General features: G+C 41.3%; 1 protein-coding gene across 1 annotated transcript in view; it reads left to right on the plus strand.

Annotated features, from left to right (window-relative positions):
- Positions 1-16,506, plus strand: part of CD226 (CD226 molecule) — a 45,180-nt gene that overhangs the window by 15,064 nt on the left and 13,610 nt on the right. Inside the window, exon 3 of the mRNA XM_088475989.1 lies at positions 5,693-6,043. Within this exon, the coding sequence (XP_088332115.1) occupies positions 5,693-6,043 (351 nt within the window). The remainder of the gene's footprint in view (positions 1-5,692; positions 6,044-16,506) is intronic.

Below are 16,506 nucleotides of genomic sequence, written 5' to 3' on the forward strand. Positions count from 1 at the left end.
AACAGTCCTCGGCCAGACAGGGTCAGTCTCACAGGAAACCGCAGGCCAAAAAATCTTGGTCAACAAAGCGCCCAGCCTCCAAGCCAGATGGTAAGCCTACTGTCTGATGGGGTGGGCCTCCCCCTGGCCACCAGGCCTTTCTCAGGTTTGTGGTGGATCAGCAACACTACCAGTTCCCAGGCTCTACCCTTTTGTCTGGCTACAGCCCCTTGGGTGTTTACCAAGATAATGGCAGTCATGATAGCATGTCTCAGGTGACCGGGAGTCAGGATACTGCCATATGTAGATGACCTCCTGATATTAGCACAGTCTCAGGAGATGTTACTAGGTCATCTACATATGACCATTGTCTGCTTACAGGAGCACAGCTGGGCGATCAACTGGAAAAAAACTTTTCTTTCTCCAACTCAGTGTATGGTGCACTTGTGGATGCTTTTGGACTCTCTGGAACAGAGGATTCTTCTACCAGAGGACAAAATTGCACCAATCCGGTCTTGTGTGCACAATCTACTTTGCAAGTAAACAGTATCAGCTCACTTAGCTATGCAGATACTGGGCTCCATGGTAGCCACATTCGACATGGTGTCTTATGCCCAGTTCCACTCCAGGTCCCTACAGCTGTGGATCCTGGCCCAGTGGATTGGTCAGCATCATAGGGTAAAGCATCAGATGATTCGCATCTCACCAGAGGTTCGGCTCTCCCTTGCTTGGTGGGTGGAGATGACTCATTTAAACAAGGGTCATCCTTTATGGATCCCGAAATGTGTACTCCTCACCACGGATGCAAGTCTGCGTAGATGGGGAGCAGTCACGGGTTGTCACACCTTTCAGGGAAGGTGGACAGACCAGGAAAGTCACCTACCAATTAATATATTGGAGTTTCGGGCAGTGTACAAAGCACTTATTCTGGCACAGGACCTTCTTCAGAGCAGACCTGTCCAGGTTCAGTCCGACAATGTGACAGCAGTGGCCTATATAAATCATCAATGAGGCACATGAAGTCCGGTAGCCATGAAGGAAGGGGCAAAGATTCTGCTGTGGGCAGAGGGCCAACTTCCAGTGATCTCTGGAATTTTCATCCCAGGGGTTCTCAACTGGGAAGTGGACTTCCTAAGTTGCCAGGACATACACGCCAGAGAATGGGCTCTTCATCCGGATGTGTTCCAACTCCTGGTGGACAGGTGGGGATTACCATATGTAGACCTAATGGAGACACGTCACAACCAGGTACGGGTCTAGAACAAGAGACCTCTCAGCTGCCTTCATGGATGCTCTGGTGGTGAGATGGAACTTCAGGTTGGTGTACCTGTTTCACTCCAATCTCCCTCCTTTCAAGAGTCATCAGAAAGTTCAAACTGGAGGGTGGCAGGATGATAATAGCTCCTGCCTGGCCCAGAAAGCATTGGTTCTCCGATCTGACACGTCTATCTATAGACAGTTCATGTCCACTGCCTCTACGGCAGGATTTGCTAATGCAGGGTCCCTCTTGAAGGCCAGGGGTTTCTCTGCTTTTGTGATTCAGACGATGCTGAGAACAAGAAAGCTGGCTTCTGCTCGCATCTATCACAGAATTTGGCATTCATTTTTTTTGTGGTGTTCCCACAGAAAATATGACCCTAAGGTGTTCAAGATAGCAAGACTACTGGCTTTTTTACAGGCAGGATTAGACTTAGGTCTTCACCTGGCTACCTTGAGTCCAAGTTTCTGCTTTGTCAGTTTGGTTTCAGCACAGTATGGCCCCTCTGCCAGATGTTAGAACAATTTTCCAGTTGGTTCTTCGTGGGAATCTCCAATTCTCCCACCAGTGGGACCGTGGGATTTGTCTTTGGTTCTCAGGGCTCTCCATATTCATCCCTTTGAGCCCTTGGATAAGGTGGACTTAAGATGGCTGACAGTGAAGACGCTTTTTCTCCTCACCATCTTTTCAGCTCATAGAGACTTGGCAGCCTGTCATGTCGCTCGACATATCTGATTTTTCATCAAGATAGAGCTGTCCTCCTACCAAGATGGGCTACCTCCCTAAGGTGATTTTCTGTTTTCACATAAATGAGGAAATTCTAGTCCTGGCCTTTCAGTCTTCAGACCTGTCTACAGGTGAAGCTTCCTTGGATGTGATTCGAGCCCTTCGTTTTTACGTGGATTGTACCAACTCCATCAGGAAATCTGAGTCTCTTTTTGTGCTATATGGATTTCACAAAAGAAGCTGGCCAGCAAATAAACAGACATTGGCTTTTTGGCTTTGTATGACAAAATTTCAAGTTTATACACAGGCTGCTCTCCATGTTCCTAACAAAGTGACAGCACATTCCACTTTGTCGGTTGGACCATCGTGGGTGTTAAGACATGGCACCTCGACTGAACAGCTTTGCAAGGCAGCCACTTGGTCTTCCATTAATATGTTTATCAAATTCTAATCATTTGATATGATTGCCTCCCAGGATGCTTTGGGCGGCAGATTCTCCTCTCTGTGCAGGAGTGTCCCCACCCATAAGGGAACTGCTTTAGGACATCCCCAAGTTATATCCTGTGGACCCTATGGAACCCGAAGAAGAAATACAGAATTATGGTATAATATACCTTTGATAATTCCTTTTCATCAAAGTCCGTAAGGTATACATGGCACCCACCCTGATGCACCTGACCTCAGTTGGGATCTGTTCTTTAAGCCTTTTTTTCCACAGATTCCCTCTTTGCATGTTGAGTGTTTCTTTTTTGCAATTGTGTTGCAATTTTTCTTCCTTTTCCAGTCTCCGTGTCTTGTCGTAGGACTTGGTTACAAACTGAATGGCTGGGGGTGGGGTATATAGTGCGGAGGAAAAGTGCATGCTGGGAGCTCCAAAGCTTTGCTGTTTGGTGCATTGGTTGTGATCCAACTACATACCCCAAGGTAGATCCTGTGGACCCTATGGACCTCGAAGAAAAGGAATTATCAAAGGTATGTTATTCCACAATTCTGTATATTTCTTTACTGTCATACCATAAGAACAAGAGTTCATCTATCTAGTGCACATATAGACATGTAGAATGAGTAGTCTGGACAGTCAAAGATATATCTCTTGACATAGTCAGCCATAGAAAGGTTGGCAGACAAGGGTGCCATGTTCAAACCCCTTGTGGTCCCTTGCTTCTAGAGATGGAAGCCATTTTAAAAAAGGTAATTGTGTTTGTGTAAGTTTATATCAATGAATAGCAATAGAAATGCTGAGGGTGGGTGCATGTATGTTAGTTTGAAATTATTGATTCGTGACAAACAGAGATACTTACTGTAATGGGGTTTGTTGGTGCATAAACTAGAAAAATCAAGGGATGCCATTATAGTATCTGCCTGGATATTCTTCAGTTTGTATATGGAAAAAAGTAATCAGTAGTGTCAGAGGGAATGTAGTCATGATCCCGGTGTGCGGGATGCCAGCACCCAGAATGCTGGCACTGGAATCCAGACACCTGTCATAATCCCGGCACTGACATCTCGACTGCCAGCATCACAAAGGTTAGTAGTGGGTTTAGTGGGAGTGTTAGGGTTAAGGGTTTGGGTTAGGAACTAGGGGGAGGTTAGGGTTAGGCAATAGGGGGAGGCTTAGGGTTAGGAACTAGGGGGGAGTTTAGGCACTAGGGGGGAGGTTAGGTTTAGGGTGCAGGGAGGGTTATGTTATCTACCAACAGGTGTTGGTATCCTAACCCTGTTGGTATGCCGGCATCTGGATTCTGACCGATGGGATCCCAAACACCAACATCCTGTACCCAACCCATGTCAGAGATATAGCTGGCAGTCATCTGAATGAGTGGCTGGAAAGAGAAGTCAACCAGTTGAGACTGACCTGCCAGGGGGATAAAAGTGAGGCTTTTGTACACTTTAATGGCTGTGTATATTATTGAAATTTAAGCAAAAGGTTGCGCCAAGAATTTTCTAGTTTATGAACTGATATAGTGATTGTCGAATCCAAGTTGCATTATAGAAACAATTACTTTTCTTGTAAATTGAAGTTCAGTTTTATCTAACAATTTAATTTATTGAATATAGTCCTCATGCCTTAATACAATACCACCCCCATTATTGGCAGCATGTAGTACAAGATTATTGACCGAATTACAGTGTCTCCATAGCACTCAGTTCATCCTTGGTCATGAACTGATAAGATAATTTCTGTTTGTCTATAAATGGCATGGTGTTCCTGTTCAATATTCTTAAAAAATTATGGATGGAGGAATTTGTGGAAAGGGAATCAAAGTTGCTAGCTTTCTAAAAAGTGGTTGAAGAATAATCAAGAGTAGTGCTGGGGCCAACATATTTATTAGAAAATAGTCTTTAAGTCTTAATTGGCATCCTAGTCTTTGCCATGGGCGAAGAGAGGGGGGAGTGGGAACTAATTACCCAGGCCTGGACTTGTTGAAAGTCCAACTTCACCCCCCTTCCCTCTTACTGTACCTGTCAGCAGTGTACTGGGCAGCAGTGGAAGAAACTGATCACGCCCCCCCTTCTGGCTTTACTTGTTCCTAATGGGGCATGGCCACAACACCCATGGGTCCAGGCTGGCTCTCAGCGTCCCTGGTTTTTATATTTCAACTTGCCAATCAAATATAAATCCTATACATATTCTAAAATATCTCCATAGTCTGGCTTGGAATGTATGTGAAATATAGGGCATTGGCCACGGAGGATGGTGTTTGCTATGTTTAGAAGTGTGATTAGCTGCTATGGTTAAGGTAGAGATGTGCAGTTCAGTTCTTCAGAAATCCGAATTTCATGAATCTGGGTAAATCTGAATCGTGGTTGTGATCTTTTGCGGTTCGGAATTCGGATTTTAAATCCGAAGTTCGGGTTTTGGATTGCATAAATTACATGATTTTAGCTGTTTTAAAAATATTTTCACTTTTGTTTTATTAAAAAAATCCAGATCCAAAACCAAAACTAAAACACTTGAGGGTGGTTTGCAAAACCAAATCCAGATCCAAAACCTTGAAGGCGATAAAGATCCAAAACCATATCCAAAACACGGGGGTTGGCACACATCCCTAGTTTAAGGCTGTAACAGTGCATCGTCCCTCTTTGCCAGGTGTATATGCCCTTTTACCAGCTCTGTGATGGAGGGAAACAGCATTGCTCCCTACAACCAACTAATACTGTATGTTCCCATTATTAACTTTCACCTACCATCTAAAAACTGCAACCGTATTACAGACTTTGTAGCTACAACTAAACAATACCTAACCACTGCTGATTTGTACTGTATGTTCAAATGTGATTCCTGAATTGGGTGAGAGTTGATGGGGAACTAGAAATCTAAGAAACAAAAAAAAAAGGGAAGGTGCTGTTTTATGGGTTTGCCCTTTATGCTATAGATTCTTGCTGCAACACTAATAGTATCCCATAGCTCCTTTTAGGTTGGAAGTAGAGGCATTGTCACAATCACAGGGTCTCGTCCAGCACTTCTGATGAACTTGACCACCCCCTATCTTATTCACTTCCCACCTACATTAGAATAGTTGGAAGTTATGGTAACCTACTCCTTTCAAGTGGGGTCTATATAATGCTGAAAATGCTGAATATTTAGCAGGGTGATTTAAAATGTTTAGAATAAATGCCCAATTTCAACATATTTCTGCATTATACAAGCCTAGCATGTTTTTATTGTAAGTTGTTATTATTTCTGTACTACATTTGTTTTCCACACTTTTCTATATTTGTTCATAGATGATTTTGTCAAAATAATACCCACATCTCATCAGACATTTACAGAAGACTCAACTATATCATTGAATTTCCAGTATATTTTGGGAGGAGATCTGAAAAAAGTGACTTTGGAAAAATGTCAAGATATGAAGACGGACACTATTGCTTTTTGCGAAAGGCAAATAACTAGTAGAACGAAGGCAACATATGGATTTGATTTTATTAACCGTGGTTTTGTGAACTGTTCCAAACTGCACAACATTACTATGTTAATCTATCAAGCTGCCAACACTGATAAAGGTGTCTACAAATGTCACTTTAATGCAGGGAATCAAACCCAAACAATAGTAGTGAATGTGCACCTAAAGAAAGGTAAGATATCTTATATGTACATGCTTTCATGTGTGGAGCTGGTATTCTAGACCTGATCCCAGATCTAGGTTCCAGTCTAGTTGGTGTCTGTAGAACTCTTCTAAAATCATTAGCAGATCTGCTGAATTCCACACAGCCAAGTGCCCAATTTCACAAATGGTAACGATTCAAGAATTAAGGTTAGCAAGTACAGAATAGATGGATAGTGGTAGTGGGTTATTTTCTGTTATTTTTCCCATGCACTTCTCAGAAGTGGACATCCCCCTTGGAATAATATTTTCATGCTGTTGTGTCAATGACAAGAAAATAAGGGTTAAGTGCATTGTGGATATGTAACTATTTATGACCTATAATCAGCTGCAGACACCTACGGAAATAAATGCATAGCACCCAAATATGGAAATAGAAAAAAATCGGTGTAGTGCTATACTAATGTGAACAGAAAGTGATAGCAATATAAAGAATTTGAAACATTTATTTTGAATATATTAAAACATAAAATATCTATATATTTTGACTGCAATCACTATAAGGAGGTCAATTGCACTGACTCACTCTGATTTACTGTAAGACTAAATCTGCTAATCGGTAGCATTAGTGTAATTTGGAATTCGTTAAGGATTGATGGTGGCTTTCATGTCAAATGTCAAATTGCTAGCATTTACTAAAGGGTCAGTGTTGTTGTTTAAACATAATCCACTGTCGATCCCTAATGGATTAGAGATGACAACCATCCATGACATGTTCTATATGGTAGTGGTTTCTTTTGAAACCACTGTTGGTAAGAAGATATTCTATGGTGCTTTTATACAAACATCATTAAATTGACTTAATAGAAACAGTCCACTGTGGATTAGAAGCTATTCACAATAATTTAATGATGCTTTTATGGAAACACCATTAAATTGACATCATAGAAACAGACAGCTGGCTACTTTCTATCTCACTTTGTGGGTTTGTGAGGAGTTTAAGTGAAGTAGGGGACAGTTGTAACAGAAAGATATAAAGTGATGATGGTTCATTTTTTGAAAGATGTCTTATTTCTTGTTCTGTATATTGTATAGTTGAGGTGTGTTTTCCTCATAGTCTTTGTGTATGGTGTAATTGAGTATTTGTGTTTTCTTTTCTAATGTTTTATATTCTTGTTTGTTCATTTATTTATGTTAAAGACAAGTTATGTCTGGTGAGAGGCATCATTATTATCCATAGCCTAAATAGATGATATTTCTGTCAATTACTCTTCCTATCAAAATACATAAATTTATCTGCTGTTTCAGCAATTACACTTTTCTTGCTATGGATCGGTTTGCCGGCAGTTTATGGCAGATTTTAAAACCGCTGCTTGGTAAATAAAGGGTTTCTATTCTATTATATTCTTTGGATGGCCTAAACCATCAATGATGCATTACTATTCGATTCTAAAATGTACTTTCGCTGCAGTTTTAGCTTTAGTAATTAGGTAAACCATACCCACTAATTTGTAAATTTAGCCCTTACTCTCCTACCTATTCTGGGTGAGGTCTAAAACAAATGGGGGGGGGAGAGGAGCTACCTACTACATGTTTAACAGAAAGCATGAAGAATGGGGAAGTAATTAGTATCATGGTACACTCTTTAGTGAAATTAAGAGGGAAGTCCAGGAACACGATAGTATCCCTCCTGGAAGAGGTCATGTTGGGAGGTATAGTATAGAGAAAATGGGCATTCCAATGTCCAATATTTATCAAGGGTGCCAGGATATAATAGATGCAGAGTAAGATTTGGAAAACAGCACTCATTCAAACATCAAAGTGTTTATTTACATTATAAGCAAGGTGTCAGGCAGCCAAGTGTCCTTTCTCAAGAGCCATGCGGCACGAGATGCCTGGCGAGAGTGAGCCATGTGACTCTGCTTGCACCAAGCATCTTTTTCTCGTCTTTTTTACCTGGAAATGCAGATGCAACAAACTTCTACACAAAGCTTCACTTATTACTTTGATATGAATCTATATACGAAGTTCCAAACTTGGCATGGAAAAAGGCTGCAAACACTGCATCCTAACACTTTGTATACAGATTCAGACTCAGTCACACACAGGTATACAAGTACTGCATATCAAATTAATATTAAACAGTGCAGTCTTGTAAAGCGGTGTGTAGCAGTCGATTGCAAATAAAATGCATTTTTGGGTGAAAAAGACACTCGATGCAAGCAGAGTCGCTCAGGACCTGGGGCCTGATTCAGACCCACTCGCAAGCGGCTGTCCGCTCGCAAGTGGGTCGATGGTGTGCACTGCGCATGCGCACGACGGAGGGAGCTCCGTCGTGCGCATGCGCCAGACGCGACGAGCGAAGGACTTTCCTTCGCTCGTTGTGTCTGATCAAAGGGGACGTGCTGTCGATGTTGATTGACAGCACGCCCCCTTTGGTGGGCGTGCCGGGGGCGTGCCTCCCAGACGGGGGCGTTCCCAAGGGAACGCCTACCATCAGAAGCCGGCCCACTGACATCACTAGTGATGTCAGTGGGAGTGATTTTGGCTCTGATAGAGCCAAAATCACTCAGGGCCTTGCGGTTGAGAAACTCAACCACAGGCTCCGGCTCGCAGTGGCGATGGTCGCGATGGTCAAGACCATCGCGGCCATCAACCTGCATGCTCGTATAGGCTGTGGGTGGTGACCCACAGCTATATGAGCGTCCAGGAGGACGTTCCATAATTATGGAGGACGGCCCCCATTCAGAGCGTGCGCTCTGCTCAGAGCGTCCGGCTCTGAATGAGGGCCCTGGTTCACTGAGAAGGACTGCAGCAATAGTGTATGAGGACACAGCTGTCTATGTATATATACTACATTATATATATATATATATATATATATATGTGAGTGTCTGTGTGTGTGTGCATACACAATCGCACACAATATACTTTTTATGAGTTCTGACCTCCCCCTTAGAGTAGTTCCTCTGATAATAAATACATTTGGCATTTTTATTATCCATAATTTCTCTTTCAAATTGTTCTATCCATTTTGTTGATTACATTACCCTCTCGTTAAACAATGGGTGTGTATCATATTACTTACTAATTAGAATGAATTAAAGTTCCCTTAAGCATTTTGTGCACAGGTATGGTATGGTTCATGAAATAGTCCCTTAACTGTGACCCCGGCAGTGATTAATCTGCTCTGGTAGCAAATTGAAGAGCACCTATGAACCAAAAAATACTGATATAAAGTGTAGAACCTGCAGTAATTTGTTTTACATCAAACGCAAAAGTTTACCATCTTGAAATTCTATATAAGCTAACAGCATGATTGGGTTGCTTTCAGTTTGGTATGACAAAATATCTTTTGCTGGTTTGTGTGTATGATGACATAAATAGAAATCTCCAGCTGTGCATGCCCATTGTCCAAACAGTTATCCACTGATGGTAAATTATGTCACCCAGGATAGTTATTATGCATACATCCTGATATTAAAAACATAGCTAATCAAACCTTTGTCATATACACAATGGAATTCTTATTTGGCTACTTTAGAGTACATTCAAGTTACATTGAAGGCACTGATGCAGAGACACAAACCTATACGTACAACAAACAAACAAAACAAACACCAATGTATGAGTCTAACCACTGTAGTGTCAGCAAGAGAAATGTAACAAAAAATATTTCACAAGTACAGTACATTGCATGCACCTCATCGAGAAAGAGGTGCACCTTGCCGGACCAGGCTTAGTCCTGTAAGTGCATGGCACCACATGATGTACATACCATGAAATAGGGGCCCATGGCACAAACACGGTTCAGGCCCCCAGATCGACTTAATACATCATTGAGAATAGCATCAAATTTGCAGTTAGCAGGGAGAATAATAAACATTATCTATGCAGTTATATCTAACCAAGTACACAATGCAAAGCCGTAACTAGACTTTTCTTTAAACAGATTTGTTCTGAGTGCACTTTGCCCTTGAAACAATAAAATTACTGACATCCTCTTTCATGGACGGCCACCAGTAGGAACATTGAAGGAGTTTAAAGGCCAGAATGACCTCCCGGATTAAATAGGACCTTAATATTAAACCTGGAGAAGAAGAGAGCCCAGCAGGCCTGCCTGGGATTAAGATGTTGAACCGTCTTCAAATATAGCAGATTCTTGTGATCTGTACTGGAAACTTAGCTCCTTCCAAAAGATGTCTTCATTCCTCGAGTGCAAGTTTCATTGCCAATATATCCTGGTAACCAATATCGTAGTTCCTTTCTGCTGGAGAAAACTTGTGGGAGAAATATCCACAGGGATGATTCCATTCATCCTTGGTAATTTGAGATAACACTGCTTCCATGCCGACTGAGGAGGCATCTACTAAAACTGTAAAAGGTTTATTCAAATCCGTTTGGCACAGGATAGGAGAGGAAGAGAAAGCTTGTTTGAGAGTCTGGAAGGGGGCTACATCGTATGGCGACCGACAAGAAGAATTAGCCCCTTTCTTTGTGAGTGCTGTGATGGGGGCTACTATGGTGGAGAAGTTGTGGATAAACCTTCGGCAGTAGTTTTAAAAACTGAGGAACTGTTGAACAGTTTTCAAAGTATTAGATTGCAGCCAATCCTGAATGGCATTCAGCTTTTCTGGATCCATTTGTAAGGATTCCCCTGAAATGATATGACCAAGAAATGGCATAGAAGGCTTTTCAAAAATAGTTAGAAATTTTTCCAAAAAGGTTATGGGCTAGAAGACGGGAGATGGTGAGACTGGATGTCCCTTGAAAAATATCAAAATATAATTCAGATTGACCACTACAGTATGATAAAAAATATCCAGAAAAATCTCATTCACATAACCCTGGAAGACTGCTCTGGCATTGCTAAGGCCAAAAGGCATCAAGAGTATTGAATGCAGTCTTCCATTTGTCACCTTCCTTTATCTGAATCAGTTTGTAGGCCCTTCAAAGATCTTGTTTTGTAAAGATGGTGACACCACGCACCTTATCGAAGAGTTCAGAAATGATAGGAAGAACACACTGATTTTTCACAGTGATCTCGTTTAATCCATGGTAGTCGATAACAGGATGTAGATGGCCGAATTAACCCTTTTGGCTAAGTTTTCTTTGATCTAATCAGACATGGCCACCATTTCTGGGACCGAGAGTTGATCGACATGACCATGCGGTGGAACCTTTCCAGGCACCAATAGAATGACACAATCTCACGGGTGGTGAGGAGGTAGTTTTTCACTGGCTTGTTCACAAAAAACATCACAAAATTCTTGTTAGATCTTAGGCAGTTGTGGACCTTGTTTAAAAAGTTTACCCACAGAACCTGGAGTTGTGTGAGAAGAAGAGATCTTAGGAGTAGTTTGATGAGTCTTTAAAGGAACTATTCAAGGAAGACATTTCTGTGGCAATTGGGTACCCATGCAAGGATATTCATGGTAGACCAATCAATAGTAGGACTATGAGTCTAGAGCCAAGGCCAACAACTAGCACAAGAGTACACATGGATAGCACTAGAAGCTCAATTTCATCATGATGCAAAACACCAATACTGAGCAAAATGGGTAGCAAAACTGTCATTCTGGTACCTCCAAGGATAGTACTGCCATCAATGGCGGAGAGGGCCAACATCCGTGGAAGCAGTTTAACTGGAATCTTAAGTTGATGCACCAAAGTTTCTGAGATAAAGTTACCCACTGCTCTGAAGTCAATTAAAGCATTAATTCTCTTAGTGTGGGACCCAGCACAGACTTTGACAGGCAACAAAGAATCACCTAAGTGAGAGGAGTTAGAACTCCCAACAGGACGCTCCGAGAGCAGGTCAGGGTTTTCTGTTTCCTGAGAGCTGAGGACAAACGCCAATGTCATGTCCTGGAGTGACACAGTAAATGCAAAGCTTATCACGTATGCGGCAAGTCTGCTCTGCTGTAGTCAAACGACAATGGTTTATTTGCATAGGTTCATCCTTGGGTGGAAAAGAAGGATTCATATTATCAGAAATAGGACGATCCTTGCTATGATCCTCTCTCCACTTACTTGGCTGTCTTTCTCTATGATGATCAGTTTTAATTAGAGATGTGCGGGTTCAGTTTTATTTCGATACAGTATGTCCAGATTTCAAAAATGGCATGTTATTGGCTGTTGGTTATCACGTGTTTTGGATAAAACAAATAAAATAAATCAGAACTAATCCAAACTTGCGATACTATTGGCAAAAAGAACTGAGTAAATCAGAACCCACACATCTCTAATTTTAATACAGAGAGAAATTAATTCTGAGAGTGAAGAAGGTAGGTATTGTGAAGCCAACTCATCTTTCAATTTTTCAGACAAACCATGTAAGAAAACAGCTCTAAGAGCTCAGTTATTCCATTCCAGCTCGGATGCAATGGTTTGAGACTGGACCACATACATCTTGCGTGAGCCCTGGCAAATCCATAGAATATCAGAAGAGGCAGACATAGACCTGCCTGGTTCATCAGAGATCCTTTTAAAAGAACAGATGAAATCCTCATAATTGGAGACCAAAGCGTCAACACGTTCCCACAAAGGAGAGACCCATTCCAGACCAGATCCAGAGTTTAAAGAAATAACATAGGCTACTTTTGATCGTGGTGTGGGAAAATTCTGAGGCAGACATTCAAATTGAATTTCACACTGGTTAATGAAACCATGACAGAGTCTAGGAATCCCATCAAAACGATTGGGGGTAGATAATTGAAGACGAGACGATACAGGAGGAGAATTCACTGGACAGTTACAGAAAAATTTGGAACCACTGAAGCTAGTGGTAAATAAATGAGTAGAAAGTTCCTTAAGATAGTATGCCATCTGTTGCTGAGCTGCTTCTTGATTCTCTATATGAGAGGCAAGGTTTTTTATTGCTCCGGCACCTTGGAGACCCTCGGAATCCATTTGGCCCAAACAAACAGTCACGACCTGGCCCTTGAGGTTTCCAGTCAGAGGACTGGGAGTCAGGGTGACTAAGTGGGGAGGCAGCAGTATACAAGGAGGAAGTACATACAACTTCCTCATCGGCTAATTCCGAGTGTTGACGAGCCCTGACCAGAGGCACAGAATCTTAATCATTGGTGGTTTTCACCAGTGACCCCTCCAATTGGGATATGGGTTTAGCTGTGCCCAATGAGCAAGTCGCAGCCCCCTGATTAGGGACCCAGGAATTAGCAACTGACAGGGAGAAAAGAAGACAACTGAGTTTCTGGAGAATATCAGTAATCACTGATGTTAGTAATACTGAAGTATATTGGTAGAGACCGATGTAGAATAATACTGAAGAATATTGGTAGTGACTGATGCTGAATATCACTGGAGAATAATGACAGTGACTGAAGGTAAATATCACTGGTGAATATCACAGAGGCTTGTGAAGTGTACTGAGGATGCAACAGCATATAGCCTGGAACAGTGATCCGTAGCTAGCAGCAACTGGGGAAAAGAGGTTGTTCAGGTGACTTCCTGGAGTCCTGCTTTATACCCTAAGGTAGTTATCCATTGGAGGAGAGAGTCCGCTGAGAGGTGACCAGGCTACCATTGGTGAAGGGTCCGGTCAAGTGAGACAGACAATATGGCTGCAGCCATGACCATAGCCACGGGAACTCCGATATTGAAGATTGCATGGAAGTCAACAGGGCCCCGGGGATGATGCTCAGTGTGTCACCTACCACCGCACCTTGCGTCTGACTGCACGGTTAGTCAGGGGCAGCCGGCACTGCGGTGAGTAACGGCCGATCCCAGGCTGAATCCTGACATTATTACTCTCTGTTCTTTCTCTACTCCACACCTGCACCAAAATCTATCCTCAATGTTACTGCTCATCTTTTCAACTCCTTCACTTTCTCCCATTCATCTACAGAATCCAGTTTAAGCCTCACCCTCACTTTTAAGGCATTCAACCGCTCCTCCCTATCCTAGTTCTCAAAAATCATCTTAGTTCACTGTTCCTTTCACCGTTTCCTTTCTTCCTCTGACAGTTGCCTTCCTCCTTGCTTATTACCTTCTCACAACCAAGACTCTTTCTGTACTGCTTCACTCCTCTGCAACTCACTCCTTAAGCTTCTCTACCAGCCTGCAGTGTTTCAAATGATCAAAACCAGGCGAAGTGCACATCAAGTCCCTTGGGGATACACTTGTGCACACAAGTAGTCTCTTGCACCACTATCTCTATCACTTCAGGAATCCAATCAGGTACCACTTCTATTACCTCTCTACCTTTCAGTTACACTCTCATCTGGTAAACCCACACCACATTACCCTGCAATGTTTAGTATCAGGGTATGTTGGTTTGAGTAAATCCGTACAGCAGATGCCACTCTAATCTTCTTTTTACTTTGCTGTTTTTGAAGACTCTCATACCTTGCCTCACTGCCTTGACACAGGAAGGGAAAGCTGATCTTCTTTCATATAAAAGCTTAGATTCTGTAGATCTTTATCTATATTAACATACCTTATGATCTAATCTGATCAAAATGGTATCAATAGGGTGAAATCTAGCCTTGTCTAGTTTTGTTCTTTCCCCTTGTGATCTCAGTACATATGAGATGTACTGCCAATATTGATCATTTTGGGTCGTAGTGCTATTTTTTTTTTTTTTGTATGTATGTTTTATTATTTTTGCATTTTTCTCATTGATTTTGACCTTTTTTCTTTTACTACTGTAGGTCCATGAGAGGGACAATTGCATTACTTTCACTTATACTTCTCCTATTTATTATACTGTTTATCTACAGTATGTGTTTTTTTTTTTTTCTTTTGAATTGATTGAATTATCCAACTGCAGACTTTTGAAAACGGTTATATCTTGTTAAAATATTTCTTAATTATCAGAATATCTACACTCTATTGTGTTCAGATTAGTTATGCAGTCCACTAAGACTTATTTTATCTTGAATCTTCAATAAAAGGTATATTTTATGTTATAGATAAAAATATTCTTTTCAGAGTGTGCCCCTCTACCAAGAGTTTTCTTTCATTTGTGGCTTTGGGTTTCAAATGTGCCCTGAATCCACCTGTTTATCAAAGCCTAATAGATCAGCCCTAAACGCTATCTTAACTCTTGACCTCTATCCTCACTCACTCATTATCTCTAACAAATTCACTCCACTACCCTAGAATGTAAGTTCTCACGGGCAGTGCCCTCCGCTTTCTTGGTTCTCAACCTATACATCTATGTCTCCAGCGTGCCACCACTCAATCAGCAGCTCTGATACTCTCTGTTTGCTATCACAGGGCACTGATTCATGGACTGCTATTGTTATTATCTGTCAATTAGTTGTATAGAAATCACAGTTTGTTTTTTTTCCTGCTGTACTGTCTCATGGAATATATTATATTATTTGTGTATTTAATTCTTTATAATTAAACCATGAGAATAATAATAATCTTAGATGGGTGATGTGGATATTAAAAAGTTTGGAGGAGATTTATCAAAACTTCTAAAATAGAAAGTGGATAAGTTACCCACGGTAACCAGATACTAGCTATCATTTATGTAGCACATTCTAAAGATAGCTAGAATCTGATTGGTTGTTATGGGAAATACCTCTTTCATTTTAGAAGTTTTGATAAATCTCCTCTTTCATGTCACCGTGACCTCAAAAACAAATGGCTTGAGAGTTATTGGGAGGGTCACCATCCCCTCATCTACAGAGAAGACTGCACAGAATTTCTGCATTGTCACAAAATGGCTACAAAGACCCCATGTTACACACCATCACATTGAATCAGAATAACCAAGTGTCAACCTTATTTGCTGCCAGATTGTCCCTTACTAAACAGATTGTCTCACTGCTAGGGAAGTCATTCACAGGGGAATGTGTTGCTATACACTGGGAGACAGAATAATGTGCTGCTTCTGGTGGGATACGGGAGGATTTATATTACTACAGAATTGAGCAGGTAAATTTGTTGCACAGGAAGAGAACAGCTCACTCCCTCTGTTATGTGACCACACTCACTACAAGAGATAGCCACACCCTCTTATGCCACATCACCACTTTGTAGTGGTGCACACTTTTTGATGATATGGAGCTATGTTATAACTGAGGTACAGTATATCATGACTGCAAAACATTTCCTCTTTTCTTGTAAGTACGCTATAGAAAATTCTATTTATATCTTTCATATTTAAGTAACAACTATTATTTCAACCCATTTAAATGAATATTATTTTCCAATGCAGAAGTCACATTTGAACAGTATACAGTGAGCATTAAACAGTATAATCTTTCACTGCTGCTAAATATAATTTACCTAATGTCAAACATGCATTAGGTAAATTATTTTAATCTACCTAATTGCCTTATTTTAAACAGATTTCAAGTCAAGAAATATCTATTGGGGTGTTCTCCAAAATTATTTGTGTTAAGGCCCCCACAACCCGTAGCGAAATAGCGGCCGATCCAACGGATTTGAATGATAACGCAGCTATATTGTTCCATGTGTGGGAATGAAATCAACCGCTGCATGCTCCCGTGAGGT

Source organism: Taudactylus pleione, unplaced genomic scaffold (assembly GCF_031769625.1).
Source record: "Taudactylus pleione unplaced genomic scaffold, aTauple2 ptg000179l, whole genome shotgun sequence".
Classification (NCBI taxonomy): Eukaryota; Metazoa; Chordata; class Amphibia; order Anura; family Myobatrachidae; genus Taudactylus; species Taudactylus pleione.